Source organism: Chelmon rostratus, chromosome 3, assembly GCF_017976325.1.
Source record: "Chelmon rostratus isolate fCheRos1 chromosome 3, fCheRos1.pri, whole genome shotgun sequence".
Taxonomy (NCBI): Eukaryota; Metazoa; Chordata; class Actinopteri; order Chaetodontiformes; family Chaetodontidae; genus Chelmon; species Chelmon rostratus.
In genome coordinates, this window is record NC_055660.1 from 12,999,179 (window position 1) to 13,015,267 (window position 16,089).

Consider the following 16,089-nt stretch of genomic DNA (forward strand, 5'->3'; position numbering starts at 1 on the left):
AGATTAGTCTCTAAAAGTTTCTTTAAGGTACATCCATTACTTTCCAACACTATGTTAGGTCGCGCGAAGATTATATGCCCATTTGGCCCAGGTCTGCACTCAGTACATTTTAGCCCTTTCATGGGTATGTAGAAAGCACAAAGATCCACTCTGACAGTGGCCAACGCTTCCACTAACAACCCACATATATTCTCAGCAGCAGTCACATATCCATTCTTCTATTCAAAGAGGCCCTAGTCAATTTTCAGACTAGCCACGAAGCCAGTATTTTAAGACCAAGACAAGCAAGGATGCTTGTTTGTCTCCTCACAAACGGAGACAAACGTGTCTACATTCGCACAACTTCAGTACACTGAAGCTGAAAAAGAACACAGAAAATATGCAACCTTTCAATTATCTGTTACCCAAGTCCGCTAAAGAGGAAAAAAGGTTGGTCGATGCTACTGTTAGCGATGGTCATTACAAAAAAAAAAAAAAAAAAACTGTACAAAGTTCAGTTCTTCCTCAAAAGAAGCTTCAGCGTTTGCCATCTGTCCACTGTTGATGACACTGTTTTTGCACAAAGGTTGAGGGCACGTTGGGTCAAGCCAGTTCCGATTTTGGAGGTTTTTTTTTTTTTTTTTTTTTTTTTTTTTTTTTTTTTTTAGCAGTTTCATTTAAGTAACATCAACTTAATAATGTTCATCAATCACTGTAATTTTCAGGCCTGTCGCTCTAATGGATTTCCAAATATTCTTTATCTCAGGGTGGTTCAAATGTAAAACCCAGGACTGCCACATCTTTCAAGGCTCAATGGTAAAAGGCTGAGCCCCTTGTCATTAAAGTCCTTTCAAACACAACCACATATCCTGTGGAAAAGCAAGGATGTCAAACCTCAGAAGCCACCGTAATCTTTTGAGAAATGACTGATCCCGAGCAGCCAGATCCGAGGAGGAAAGAGAGAGAACAGACGATTCAAAGACGAGAGAGAACTTTAAAATCGGGTTCACAGGACACGGACTGTGTTTAAAGTCTCTCCCTGTTCTGTCCAAGGTCCAGAAATGCAAATGTTAAAGACTTCCACTACAGAGAGGCAACAAGTGTTTCATCTATTTTTCCTGGAGCTTGTGTCTGTGGGTCGGCTGCTGCTTTCAATGTTGAAGGCTGTGATATCACTGTCCTCCCCCTCATCTCTCGCCCTTCCCTCTGTCCAGGGATTGGACAAGTAACCATGGGTATCTATGCCATAGAAGTGGCGTCCGTCTTTACTCTGGGTGGATAGATTGGTTTGGTCCAGTGAGCCTGTGCTGTTACATTTCTTCACCAGCGGGGGTGCCAGAGAGCCCGGGGTGAGCAGCGACGTCAGTGAGAGGCTGTTCAGTGTTTCTGACAAGTGTTCGCTGTTGAGGGTCTGGCGGCACCCATCTGCACCCGCCCCCGTGCCCACCTCTTCATCTGAAGGATCCATGGAGTCCTGCCGGGGACAGCCGGGGCTGGTGCTGCCACCGCCACAGCTGCTCTGACTCCTCTGGTGCCCCCTGGTGGCCTGGAGGTTAAAAGTAGTGCTGCGTCTCTTTAGTAAAGGCTGATCCTGGTCTCCTGTTTCTGGTCCCTTGGGGTGTAAGGGGTGGCTGGGGAGGGGGCAGAGGACAGGCATGGGGAGATCCAGATCTCGTGGTGGGGAGACGCTGAAGCTGAGCCCTTCCTCGAGAGTGGTCTGCAGGCTGCCCTCTGAACTGCCTGTGGCCAGGGAGGAGTCACTGCGGGACGGGTGCTGCACAAAGAGGAGGGAGGTGGTGGGAAAAAATGAAAGGAAGCAATTAGCCTTCAGTAGGAAAATGATTACCGGGGGTGACATTTTAACTGAGACTGGGATTAATCATCGTTTAGCTAAACTTTGTTTAAAGCGATTGAACCAGGATTAAAGATAATCCTGTCTGTCAATTTACAGTAAATTAAATCCTGGATTAGTCAAATTCAGTTAAATAGTTTAAAATAAATGCGGACAAATGAGATTAACTGAGGTTTGTAACTGCTGTTTAAAGCTCTGAACACCCACAGGTGTTTTCACTCATCCGGGCCCCTGCTTAGGCTGACATGGGCAGAGATATGCTGGTTAGTCCACACACCAATAAGAACGGGCTTTTCATACAGCGCTGCACTACAAAGTCATGGCTAGTCTCCTAGCTCTCATCTTTGCTCGCAACTTAGTTTACATTCCTGGTCAAATTACTTTCTGAAACTGTAGTGCCTGCAAGCTTCACAAAACTCGGCTGGGTTGAATCATTTTCGTCTACCTTTCAGGGACTGTGCCGACTTTGCTCTATCAGTGCAGCCTGTCAATGCAGTCAATGTTGAAGTTTTTTAATTAAGGAGGGACTTAACGGTTTAAACAGAGATAAAACATGGAAACATGGGGAAAAAAGGGCATTTAAACCAGGTTTAAGATACTGGTGCAACAGAATTGTAAAATAAAAATATTCGTTCATCCTGATTGGTGCAACCCACCTAATTTTTCCATTAGCATTTGTTTTATTGAAAATGTTACATGGGGAGGAGGGTATTAGTCATTATTCTTAATGCTGGTACTGTTACCACACTGCTCACGGTGCATAAGACCACAGGGGAGAGAGAGAGATTATGGAAAGGACAAAATTGAGTGACTGACAGAAAAATCACCAAAAGGTAGAGGACAGAGAGAAGAGACACAGAGAGAAAGAACACCAGAGAAAAATGTTGAGAGATGAAATAAAAATAGGAGAAAAGGGAAAGAAGAGAATGTGAACAACGTGCGCCAAGAACAACAGTGTTCACAGAGCCGGTATCAGGCTCAGGGCTGGCCAGGCTAATTAGCTGAGTGCCGCAGAGCATTACTGTAGCAGCTGAGGATCACAGAGGCACTCAGACACGAGCTAAACAAACCAAACAGGTAGAGGAGAAAGAAAGAAAAATCTGTCTCCATGGTTACACAGGGACAAGAACTAAAATAAGGGTCTTTTCACTCCTGTTTGTTTCATGCAGGAGCCAACAGAGGGGAGGTGTTAGTTACAGTAGGAACCTGATCCTTGCTGTAATTATAAGTAAAGCAGAGTTTCACACTGCAGTGGGATGTCAGTGGAGGAGGTAGGTGTCATGCATATGTTCACCGTTTGGCAATACAATGATTTGTGTATATTCAGTTGTTGCTCATGCACATCTGACCATATTACACTGCTGCTGCCTTCTGCTAAAAGGGATGTTGCAGCTCAGTTACTGCTTATAGATTTTAACAAATCATATCAAATCCTGGTTTTTGGTTGTTACTATGCATGCCCATTACAGTATGAAGCCTCCAGATCGCTGTATTTCGGCGAACAAGCTCATTCTTAAGCCTCATTTGGCAAATCCCATCTGACTGTGTGAAGTGTTTTTGATGCATGACAACTTCAGTTCACTGAACGTTCTCATAGGAATTATCTATTTACCCTGTTCCATCAAATCTCTGATGTGTTGCACAGAGAGACTGATGTCAGGTCCTTGTTCGTCTATTCATCTATCCATCCATCCATCCAACCATCCATCCAGACACACGAGTCCAATCATCTGTCCATAATACCTGCGAGCTCAGGGGCCTGCTGTTCGCTCCGGGTGAGCGGAGGGAGGCCCAGGAGGCTGGAGAGGCCAACCTGGATGGCCCTCTGTCTCCTTGGCTAACACCGTTCCCAGGACTGCCTGGATGAGCCGCGGCAGCTGGGTGGAAGAAGTCTGCGGGTAGGTGGAAGACGGGTGAAGACCCGCCACCACCTCCACTGCAACTTCCTCCATCTCCATCTGAAAAGAGAGGGTTGTTTTTTTTTATACAGCTTTGTCAGTGCTAAGGCTTATATTTTTGTTGTAAGACTTTCTTGTCTAACTTATAACACATGTTTTTAAAGCACCTGAACAGAGGATGTTCCAACACACTACGGTATCATGATTCGATACAGATGATCCTGATGTCTAGAAGCATGCCCTCTTGGGTGCTGTTCTAGACTTGTTTAAATCTTAGCTAACAAGTCAAGACTTTGTTTCCCTTTGGCAGTTCTGTTCAGACAGAGCAAATTCTTTTTTGTGGTGTTCCTCAAGGTTTAGTTCTGGGCCTCATTCTTTTCTGTGCTTTTCTGTTATATGTGCAGCCATAAGGTCCTGTCATCCACAAATGTTGTCTTGGTTTCCATGGTTGCACAAATGACACACAAGTCTATATCAAATTAAAATTGCATTTCAAAAATTAGTGATTAGATGGCTCAAAATTTTCAATTCAATACAACATTTACTCTCAATTACATCAGCTCATAATGAAGGTCTTAAACTTGAACGTTTTGGTCCAAATTCGACCTCCTGTGCTTGAATGTTAGAATATCAGGACAAGATTCAGTACTTGTAAAATCACCTAAATGTTGCATATCTTAGACATATAAAACTTGAGCTTTAGAGCAAGTATTCAATCCCCCAAACTGACAGCATTTAGGAAAATAAATAATTGTTAGGTTTTTCTTCATATAGGTTTCTGAGATAAAGATTGAAATAATATTTTTTTTTTAATCTACCATGTGAACTCCTTCATGTCTTCAGGGACTTTGTGTATACAGCAGACTGTGATGTTGGACAGTCCCCCTGAATTGACTTTGCCTTGCATCGCTCCATCTGTTCCAGTGATGATGGTCATGTTACAGGGGACTGTGAGCCATCAGCATTTCATAACACATCATTCATCAACATCTCTGTCTGTGTCGCCGCTGGCATCATCTATCACCGCTGCGATTACAGTGGAAGTCAATCAACTGTGTGGAAATATGAGACACCTCCTTGTGTGTCTGTGTCGGCTCCGGAGACGTTCAGAAAAAGCTTCATCTGATTTGAACGATACCAGCAATGTCACGTCAAAGTCATGGCTTAATGAAATTGTGGTGGTTAAATACCGGTGAGGGTCACGAAGAACACTGATAAGGATAATAAGGAACGCTGATAGAAGGTAACCCTGGGAGGATTATTTTAATATCATTGAGTAACATGAGATTCAATTGAAGAATTTTGCTGATGCATTAAAAAACGATCCACAAAAAGCAGATGTTGCTGAAGCAAACATACTAGATGTAGATACTCATTCACACTTTTATTACTGAAATTATATGAAAATCTAAACATATTTTAGGACAAAAGCTTGAGTCACTAAACAACAATGTAAAAATATCAAAAAATAAAGCACCAAAAAGGAAACTGTTGTTTTTGTGATTCACAGTGGCTCCGACTGCACATATCATTGTATTTAAATTAAGAAACTTGTGTTCTATTTAACCAGCGGTTCTCAAACTGGTCGCACAAGTTGAATGAATATAATTGACGAAGGGAAAATAAAGGGCATTAACTGTTTTTTACTAACATTGTATTAAACCAGCCTTGAGGGGATTTTTTAATCAAAAAAATAAAATAAAGAAACATTGTGTGTTTTGAGGCCTATCAAAGGTGTTGAGTATTTCTATTTTAAGCATTTTGAAGACTGTATTGATTACATCCATATTTGCTTGTTGGCACTTTCATTTTTCTGCCTTGTTGGTTGGCCTCTTACCACAATAGTGGCACTGCCAACTATAACCAATAACCTGAAATTGCAGTAAAATGTACTGCATTGCTGTACTCTTGTGCATGCATGTGCGCCCTTGTGAATTTGCATTGGATACAAATCTGTCCTAAATTGATAGTAAAGGACAGAAACCTGTAACATGTTTGGCTTAAAATTTACATCTTAAACTGTCTGTCATTATAATTTAAATTCTTTCTTTAGTGTATTTGAATCTTCTTGTCAGCAATTTCAAAAGATTTTATCAATTGTTTCTTCATACTGTTTTTATAAGCCTTTTGGCATGAAAAAAGTTTAACTTAATTTTACACGTTTTTTTACATGAGTTTTTTTACATGTCCTTTCGGGTGGACAGCATGTGTTTGAGTTGAAGAAATATGTATTTAACACACCAATACAAATTTTAACAATTGCAATTACGTATACGTTGTTACTTGATGTCACCAAATTTTATTTACCTGTGAAGGTCTCCTATAATATAGAAGGATTGGTAAGGTATTCCTGAGCTGCTCAGCATTCCCGGTCTTCCGTCGGCCATCTAGGTTTTGAGACATTTGTGTTGCATTTACAACGGCTGGCCAGTGGATGGCAGTGTAAGGGATGATGCACTAGCGTCCCCTGTGGTTGATGTGCAACTATACCATTAAAACCCATGCATATACGAGAAAACAGCTTTTGAATAGCTGTCCACAGTAGTGTCCACTATGCGTGAAAGGGTTAGTGCCAGGCCAATGCCTGCTTTGATTAAAGCTGGTGACAGTGCAAACTCCAGAGACAACTGTGCCAAGTAGTCCATGACTTAATCATTCTATCCATGACGAAGTCTGAGGGTTTTTTTCTTTCCACAAATATATTAGAATGTTGTCAATAAGCATGTTAGACTCACCTGCCACTCAAAGTAGAGAGACACTGTTTCCACAAATATTTTTAGGGGCAAAATAATACATCAATAGCGATGCCTCACAAAGTTATTCATCCATTGTGTTTACAAAAGACAATTTGTGTTCCTTTTTTAAATGCATCTGATTAAGACCACGACTAAAACTAACTAAACTAACTCAAATTCTAATGCATAAAGATACAGGAAACTAACTTTGCAGGCGCCTGGTGTTGGTGGATACTTCAGAGATCCAGAAAACAAGAGCATTGGTCGTATGAAAACAAAGAAAACTCACAGATTGTTTTGGAGTAAAATGAATATTAGGTGTGAGAACCGGTTGATTTCCGGACTGGGCACAGACTCTGTCTATTTCAGGTGTCATACAACCATCATGTGCACTCTCGTACCTGTGCAATGCACTGGGCTCGGCTGCTCCAGCGGGGGAGTGTTCAGCTGAGGACGGACGCCCACCTCAAACAACTGCTGGACCCCCTCCTCGCTCCCTGAGCTGGAGGGGCGAAGCCCTCCGTAGCCCTCCTGGGTGGGCAACTCCTCCGAACTATGGGAGTCACTGCTGCCCCTCTGATAGTGTGATGCATTGTGGGATCAGGAAGAGAGAAATTGAAGATAAGAGGAGTGAGTGAGTGAGAGACAAAGAGATGGAGAGAGAATAAGCATGATATCCAGGTGCACTGATGCTCACTCCAGCAAGAACGATATCAAACTGAAGCCTTTCATTTCCCCTTGTCATAATGGAAATCTGAGTACAATTTGTTTCCAATTTCAAAAAGCTCCCTTTTCATGTCCCTTCCTTTATCAATCCATACAAGTCTGATTAAAACTGCATGTAGAGAAAGAAAGTAACAGCAGGCTTCAAAGCTTCAAATTGCCTGGCTGTTGTTGATGGTTGTAAACCGGATCAAATGAACTGGCCTTCAATAACGCAGTGATGAAACAGGCCAGGTGGAACCGCCGTGAGCTGAGAGAGAAGTGTTCATGGCAAGATATGAAAGAGGTGTGAGCACACAAACGCACGCACGCACGCACGGGCACACACACACACACACATCCCAGCATGCCCATATCAAGAGCATGGAGAGAGGCAAGTGTTTTAATCAGGTAGTAAAGCAGGTAAATAGTAATTAATGATGATTAGCAAGATGGAAGGGGTGTGATGACATGTACCTGTGTGTGTGTGTGTGTATGTGTGTGTGTGTGTGTGTGTGTGTGTGTGTGTGTGTGTGTGTGTGTGTGTGTGTATGTGAGATAATTTTAATTATACACATCAGGGTTTATTCTTACAAATGTGCCTTTAATGCCTGGCTCATATAAACAAAACTGTGTAAAGAAAGTTAAATATTCATTGGTTGATATTACAGTAAATAAAGGCCCACACATACACATTGTTTGCCTCCTTGTGCACAGATACTACATATATGGCAAACCTCTACATATACGCTGCCACTGTGTAACAGCCTCAACTAGTGTGATTTCAAGCTTTCCACAAGGTTTTCCTGAATCTGGCTGCAGGGATTTGCACCCCTTAAGACACGAGAACACCAGTGAGAGCCAGCACTTATGCTGGGCGATAAAATCTGGCTCAGAGACTCAGCGTTCCAGTTAATCCCAAGGGTGTTGGATGGGGTCGAGGTCCGGGATCTGCACAGCCCAGTCAAGCTCTTTCTAACAAAAACGTGATCACTGTATGATGTAGCGTTAAGATTCCTCTTCACAGGAACTAAGGGGTGTAGTCCAGACCATGAAATACAGCCCTTGACTTAAAGAGCACAGACGTATATAAACAGATGCTCGTATACTTTATCCAAACTATTGATGATTAATGCATTAAACTGTCTTCCATGGTATATGAATTGTACACAAAAGTTTTTGCATGTGAGCTTAAACAAGTGATGGTTTAAGTTTTTATTTACAGTTTGCCTCATATCATTAATTTGGACGATGGAGTCTTGCTACATGAGCGCAAAACAATTCCACTTAAAGTTCAAAGTGTGTGTGTTTGTGTATGTAAAATCCACATGTGTGAAATGACACTTTCATGTGTGTGAATGTATGTTTCCGTGTGTGTGTGCGTGAATGAGTACCTGGCTGTCTCTGACCAGCAGCTGGTAGCTGCTGTGCTCGTCCAGGCTGAGGTCATCAGGCAGCGCCAGAGACGACGACTTGTCCGACAGCTGCTCTGACATCAGTGATGCCTGCTCCACCTCTGCCAGCTGGACCTGTCCGACAGACACACAGAACACACGGGCAAGTTGAATCTACGCTGCCAAGCGCTGCAAAAAAACTTCTTTCAGGTTTTTTTGTTCTTCATTGTCTTAATAATGCTTCTATTACTGGCTCTGAGTAACTAAATGCTTGAAACTAGAATTTTCAGAACTGTAAAGATGTTTGATCAGAACTGACCAGAACAAAATTGCTTCGTCAAAGTCAGAATTTTTCTGTATCCAGACTTGTTTTTAGTCTCGCATTGAAGATAACTGCAGGTTTTATTGCTTGTTTTTGAGAGCCGGGTTTTTGCAGTGAACAGGTGAAACCGTCACAACGAATTGCTGCTGAATTAGAATAAGAGAAATGTTCAAGATGTCTAAATGAAAGGAAATTTTCACGATGAGATTTAGTAAAAGAGCAATTGGGAAAAGAGTTTAATTATTTGTTCGAGTCTTACAAACAGGGAAATGACAATGCCCCACAAGTATGTCTCAAGAAGGAAGCCGTACTCAGTTTAGCCCAATTAGAGTGTTTTATTTGTTTTTTTTTAATAAAGGGCAAACCAACCTCGGTTAAAACAATATACACTCTTCATAAAAAGCGAATGTTGTTCACAAAGTCTTTGAAATAAAAACAGATTTGCTGAGTCAGACAAAAAATTCTGGAGGAAAAATATAAAAAATCTAATTAGCTTTACTAAATGGCAAATAAACCAGCAAAATGTAAATGATTGCTGGTATGAAAACGCCACATATGAAAAAGGTGTGACTTCTAAAATATATATTTATGCTGAATTTAATTCAGGTACTGCTTCAATATTGAGGGCTGAGGGAAAAGGAATAAAGAAGAAAATAGAAAAAAGGACCTCTCCTTTTTCTCTTTTCGTCTTTATTCCTTCTTTATATTAGCTGAGAGGAGAACAAGATGAGTGTAGTGTATAAAAAATGAAGGCCACATCACATTAGAGCGTATGTGCATTCTAGCCGACCTCTGTGCATATCAACACCTCTTATTCACACAGACAGAATCGTAAACATGCTGCTGTAGAGGTCCTGACTGAAGCAGTATGTGTTCATAGATGGTAGCGCCAGAAGAAAAAGAGCTACCCAGGTAGGTCACACCTCATCACAAGCATCCTGATATCTGAAACACATCGGCAGTAAGCTGCTGTGACTCATACTATGACACACACACACAAACACACACACAGCTACAGATGGAAATATGCAATCTGCACATGTATCAGGTAGAAATCATGGAATCACCTCTGCTCTGAGCTGAAATTGCTTTTAGTTCTTATGTGTGACTGATGTTTTCACATGTCTGTGTGCGTCATGACCGGATGCTCAGGTCGAGCAGCCAGGTTTAGAGTGTAAATCGTTTGGCAGTGAATTGTGCGATTGGACCTTCGAGAGAGCCGTTGTATGAGGCAGAGAAAACGTCTGAACAGTTAGCAGCTACAGGAATGAATACGGAGTGAATTTTGGCAGCTAAGCCCTCTACTGTTGGACACAGCTATTTCTGTCTTATAGAAAATTTCAGTTGTCAGAGTTATCAGCTGCATCTGATTTCATTTTGAATGCAATGAAATTGTGCAAAACGGGATGATCAGATTATTAAAACACCACCTGAAGTGTTCGTATCATGAATTGATTTCATCAGCGAGTCGTCAGCATCTTTCACTCGATACTTTCACGACCGCAGCGTGTGTGGATGGAGGAAGCTCGCATATTGGACGGCAAGGACAGGTCGTTTTTCTCCAATTTACTCATAAAGCAGAGCAATTCCACAGCTATGAAAATACTATTACAGCACTGAACAGTTTACTGATTGCAATGCAACTCTAATCTGTATATCTATTACAGGTCAATGGAAGTGACCTTCCTCTCACCTTGCTGCGCTTTTACTGGGAAAAATGGTTTTAAAGGATATTTCATGTTAATCCGAGAAGGTTTTTTACCTCAATCTTGGACATTATGGACTGCACTAGGAAGACGTTTGCTGCGTTCTTATGGTATGGTAACTCATGTGAATAATTTATTTAGATTTTCATTATCATGGAGACGAATTCACCACAGCGAGAGTATCACATTGCTCGGAGAATGTATAATAGAATAGTATAATAATAATTTAGCTGTTCAGTTGGCTTTCTGACATTAAAACAAGAATGAATAAATTTGTATATAACAGGATATGTAAATTCAAATACAGGAAATCCCAAAGCTTTGAAACATTTGGATTATCTACTGCTCGATATGTGCGTGTTGCACTGGCTTTCTGTCTGGGGATAGATGCAAAAACACATAAATAGATATCATTTTCTAGTGAACTGAACCGCAAAGAACCTGGGGAAATGGAGGATGATGTGGATTCACTGGGATGTTTGATCTTGCATTGACTGGGGGATACAGACGTACGCATTTGTGGGACTGACACACAAACACACATTCGTGTGATTTAATCGTGAGAATTTCCCCTCCAGCTACTCACACACTCACACACACACTCACACATACACACACAGCATGGCTGATATAATATGGTATAGCCACACGTGTTCCTGTCTGTCTCTCTCTCACTGTACTTCACATGGAAACACACTGGATTTGTTTATTTCTGCAGACAGGGTTTCGGTGAAGAATCCCGAACTCCATAAAACAGTTCAAGTTTGTCATTTTACCTGGGCCTCAAAAGTACAGTTATGTGCCCCAGATGCACTCTAAACACTTTTTTTATACAGTAATGCTGCTGCTCAAGCCCTGAGGAAGGTGCAGACTGAAGGAGTCAGTGTCGACGCATCAGTCAGGACTCCCTTATGCTGCAGCAGATCCCTCACCGGCTTCCCAGTAGAGTTCAGTAGAGCCAAGCAGAGACACTGCAGCCAGGCATAAAGGTGCTTTTCTTAAACCTATAATTTAACTAACAAAAACGGCACATTTATTTTAGACTTATTTGCACCTTGTAAAAGTCTTACCTTGCATGTACTTGTACCTAAATTCCCAACTGTGTGTGTGGACATGACGCGTTACGCGTGTTTGTGGGTTTGAATGCAGGCGACAGATGACGCGGATGTGAACAAAGTGCCGTTCTGAGCTTTAAACACTGCACACAGAAATGTTTACTTGCTCTAGATAATGCAGCTTAGTATGATTGACAGCTTCGAGGTGCCTCAGGTTGATCCCACCCACTGTCATTTGAGCACTGTGAGCTACAAGGTGAAGCAACACATACATGATAAAAGGCAGGAAGAGGGAAGAAAGTACAATAGAGAGATGTAAATCTAGACAGTTAAAAACACGACTGGCAGAGCGCTGCTTAGTAGAAATAAATCCGCAATGTCTGAAAAAAAGGGGAAATTAAAGCACAGTGCTAACACAGTAAAAACATGAGCTTTCTAGCTGGAATGAATGAGACAGAAGAGAGTGTGTGTTTGTGTACGACCTCACTTACCTCTTCTGGGTGACTCTTACAGTCCTTACAGACAGGAGGAGAGCAGTAGTGGTGGAAAACTGACCCGGAGAGGTTGTCAATCATGTCCCCTTCCAACGAGTCCTTAATCAGAAGAGACACACTGTCCAGCCATTGGCTCTCCTGCAAAAACACACATGCGCACAGAGACACACAGACACAGACACAGACACAGACACACACACACACACACACACACACACACACACACACACACACACACACTTGTAATTGCTAGTAATTAGCACAAAGAACAGTATCTTTGATTAGAATTCCACAGGACATACTGTACATTTACAGAGGACAGCGCACATGCTACGGGTTATACAATTTATTATAAAATCAACAAACACAAAACCACAAAAAAATAAAATAAAATAATGACATGCATTTTACATCAAACACTGGCTCAATGTCTTGTGCAACATCTGTAATACAGACAAAACCTTGTGTTGTTTAATTAACCACAATCTGTCGGCCCTGGTGTTACTCTCATCCTGCTGCTGACAGGTCCAAACACATATCGATGACTTCTGCCTGCTTTAAGTCGAGCCAGCGGGGCAGATGAGCGTCAGTGCTGTGAGATTAATTGCATGATCCCTTTAGAAATTAAACTCCACTGTTCTGCTTTAGGCGAGCTGTAGGTGGCTTTGAATTCCCTCTGAGTGGCACTGCAGAGCCTGAAGTAATTGGCAGACCCCTGTGTAATGGATGCTTTGATTTAAGGGGGGCGGGAAAAGATTTAAAGGTTTGGGCAGTAAATACACTTTAGCTTTTAAAGGCCACAACCAAGCGTACAAGCTGTCTCTCTCTGTAGTTTCTAATTCTTCTTCCCTGTTTTTACTCCGGCTTCTCTGTGCTGGACCATCAGCCGTCCTGGGACCTCTCTCTCTCTCTCTGTTGGCGCCTCTTTCCAGATGTTTTGGGTCTAGAGCTCCGCTCTCCAGGAGATTTCCAGGCCTCTATAGTGGACAGGAGGCTGTGCAGCTCAGGTTTGTTTGGCGACACCAGAAGCTGCTCAATACAATTTGTCTATAATTTTGTTATACTGGCATTTATCGAATTACAAGAGGGATGCGTCCTACCTCTGCCTGTTGAGGACACTTTCTTGTATTGAAATCTTAAAGTTAATTGTGAATAGTTTGATATGAAGTACTTTGTACTCTTTGTACAATGTTAAAGGTTGCAGACTGATTCATGTTTCTACCGTGTGTTGTATAATCTTGGGATGAATATTTAGTTTGCGTGCTGCATGCATTATTCATCATCTTAAATAAGAGGAAATGCAGTTGGAAGCAGGTAAAGGTCAAGTACAAAGCAGAATTTGGGTGTTTCAGGTATCATTTTTAGTTCCTTTGAAGCTAATTAGATGTTGAATTTCACTTTGAAGCCAAGAGACTGCATGAAGGTGGAGGCCCACAGAACAGGTGGAGGGCTCTATTTCTCTTACGGTTCTTATTTTAAATATCGTTGTTTCGGTCAGGCTGGTTTCTCAGCGAACTATCCCCTTTTCTCTCTCTTCTCATTACACACAAGCTGCATTTTTCCATGTCAGCTCAGCTCACCCTCTCCGGCTGCCATGTCCTAAGTTTAAACTGCTTGTTCCGTGCAGTTCCTGCTCTTTCCTACTCTTTCTCTCCATGTGAGAGTTACTGCTGAAGGGTGTGAGGTGAAGAGGGCAACCACAGTCGATACCCAGACCTCGGCAGCACCGACCGATGTACTATACGCACACACATACACATTGTTTCAAGTGTCAGGAGATGCACAGCAAGGGGTGAGGCAGCCTGATTGATTGGCTAAGCTGGGGTCCTTGGCTGTGGTAAATGGTGCCCATGACCCTGTTTGATTCACTGCACTGCCATCTGGTTTCCTCCATACAGACACACTCTCTTTCCAGATGTTCCTCTTGATTCATTTATATGTTTTATTTGCTCAAACTCAATACACAATGATCTGAAGACATTACATTGTGTAGCTATTTCCAGTTCATAATAACTGGGAGTCTTTCAATATTTTACCTCCTGCACACTCATTTCGACAATAGGAAATGTTTCCAAAATTCAGAAAATCGTCTTCATCCGTATCCAGAACCTATTCACTAGCTGCTTCACCCATAGCTGAACTTACCAGCACTTACTACATCTTTGAAATCTGTTAACAGGTTTTGTTTGTTTTTTGCTAATAACCTGCTAACAGCAAACAAACAGGACCCAACACATAATCTCTCTGGTGGAGGTGCAGCAATAAAAATATTAGAAATGCCTTAGTTCTGGAGATTTCTAATGTATCACACAACCTTTCTAAGCAGATGGATTTTATATTAGAAATGCTTCTTAATAAGGTTCTATATGCTTGTGTACCTATATTACCTTGTTCTGTTCTTGGATCAGGAGATTAAGTTAAAGATTTTTAGTTCCACAGCTATTGCTTATGAAAATTACCATAGCTGCGCTGCTATCCTTGGATATTGAAGTCTCATTTCGCATGCAGCATTTAGGGTTTGGAAATCATTGTTGTGGAGCAACACATTCACATTATATGACTTCCAGTCAGCAGCCCGGCATGGACTGAATGAAATGCGGAGTTGATATTTGGTGTCCAGGCTCTGGCTTTGTTACGCCCCACAAGGACACACGCCCAGCTTGGAGTGATGAATATGATGTACACTCAGCGCCTACAGGTGGATGCTGGGGTGGTGGCAGGCCCAATCATATCTGCTCAGACATGAACAGCAGCAGTAGCAGTGAGTGATTGTGGCAACAGGCGGCATAAGAGTGCGAACAGCTGAAGTACACCGTCATAATGAAAAGAGTGCACTGGATATTTACACATGTCGGCTACCCGAGGAGATTACTTTTACCTGTGAATGTGGATCGTGATTATGGAGTCATTGTATTTTTCCATTTGGCTATGTTGAACTTTACTGCCATCTACTTATTCTGCTAAGGCCAAATGCCCTAACACACAACGTTCATGCATTCAAGCCCTGATCCAAATCTGCTCCAAACATAACCTCCTCAGCAGAAGTAATAACCGGCCAGTTATTATTTTCCACTCTATAAATGTTGTTTCCTCTCTCGTCGTGTTTCATTCTCTGCTGCCCTACGAGCTTCATACTGGCTAATTAAAACCATTGACTTCACTTTACTTCACCACTCATCAATTGTTCATAAATCACCATGATCATCTACAGCTGGAGACATGGGTAAGTGAAACGTTTCAAAGAGCATGAACCATCCAATAGTAATCTGAATAATCGATCTGGCTTTGTTACTTGTTTTGCTGGGATTGAACTCAGTCCAGATGTTGCACCTCCTTTCACGATACGCACTTTACAAAACGATTTTCTCTCCTGCAGGAGTTAAAGGTGTTATTCTACACTCTTATGTTCATCAGTAGCATAACACAGCACAGACAAAAGGAAGAAATTCACATTTTGACACTCCATTCATTCTTTAATGCACTTCCTCAGATGAGCTGTGCTGGTTCCAAAAAGACCTGCTTGTCTACACAGGGGAGCCTGAATGATCTCAGAAAATCCAGCAAAGCTAAAGGGTTATTTGCAAAGAAACTGTGTAACTATACTGTATAGCTTGCATCGAGTAATTCAGCTGAAATAAGATGGAATGAGCATTGTGCTTCTATCAGCTTGTTTGCTCTCTCCATTGGACCCTTTATCATGAAGAAGCTGCATCTACAGTAGCTGATTACAGCTTGATTAGTGCTCTTAGTTGGCAGAATCTCTGTCATTTAGGGTTGAGGCTCTATTGCCACTTCACTGAACACACTTCAGTACAGACACAAGGCTGGGATTTATTTTTGAGTTTACATTTTTAATCCAAGAATTTAGGACAGTATCAATAAGAAGCTGTAACTCCCTTTTGTAATATTTGAAAATTGATCCATTATATGTTGGACTTCTGTGTGTTTAAGT

At 41.8% G+C, this 16,089-nt stretch overlaps 1 protein-coding gene across 1 annotated transcript in view; it reads right to left on the minus strand.

Annotated features, from left to right (window-relative positions):
• Positions 1-606: 606 nt before the first annotated feature.
• The window catches only part of LOC121604421 (voltage-dependent T-type calcium channel subunit alpha-1I-like), a 168,619-nt gene continuing 153,136 nt past the window's right edge, over positions 607-16,089 (minus strand). The window contains exons 33-38 of the mRNA XM_041933929.1: positions 12,135-12,275; positions 9,720-9,722; positions 8,561-8,695; positions 6,866-7,040; positions 3,575-3,789; positions 607-1,753 (exon numbers count right to left, since the gene is read on the minus strand). Coding sequence (XP_041789863.1) covers positions 1,085-1,753; positions 3,575-3,789; positions 6,866-7,040; positions 8,561-8,695; positions 9,720-9,722; positions 12,135-12,275 — 1,338 coding nt within the window. The 3' untranslated portion in view covers positions 607-1,084. The remainder of the gene's footprint in view (positions 1,754-3,574; positions 3,790-6,865; positions 7,041-8,560; positions 8,696-9,719; positions 9,723-12,134; positions 12,276-16,089) is intronic.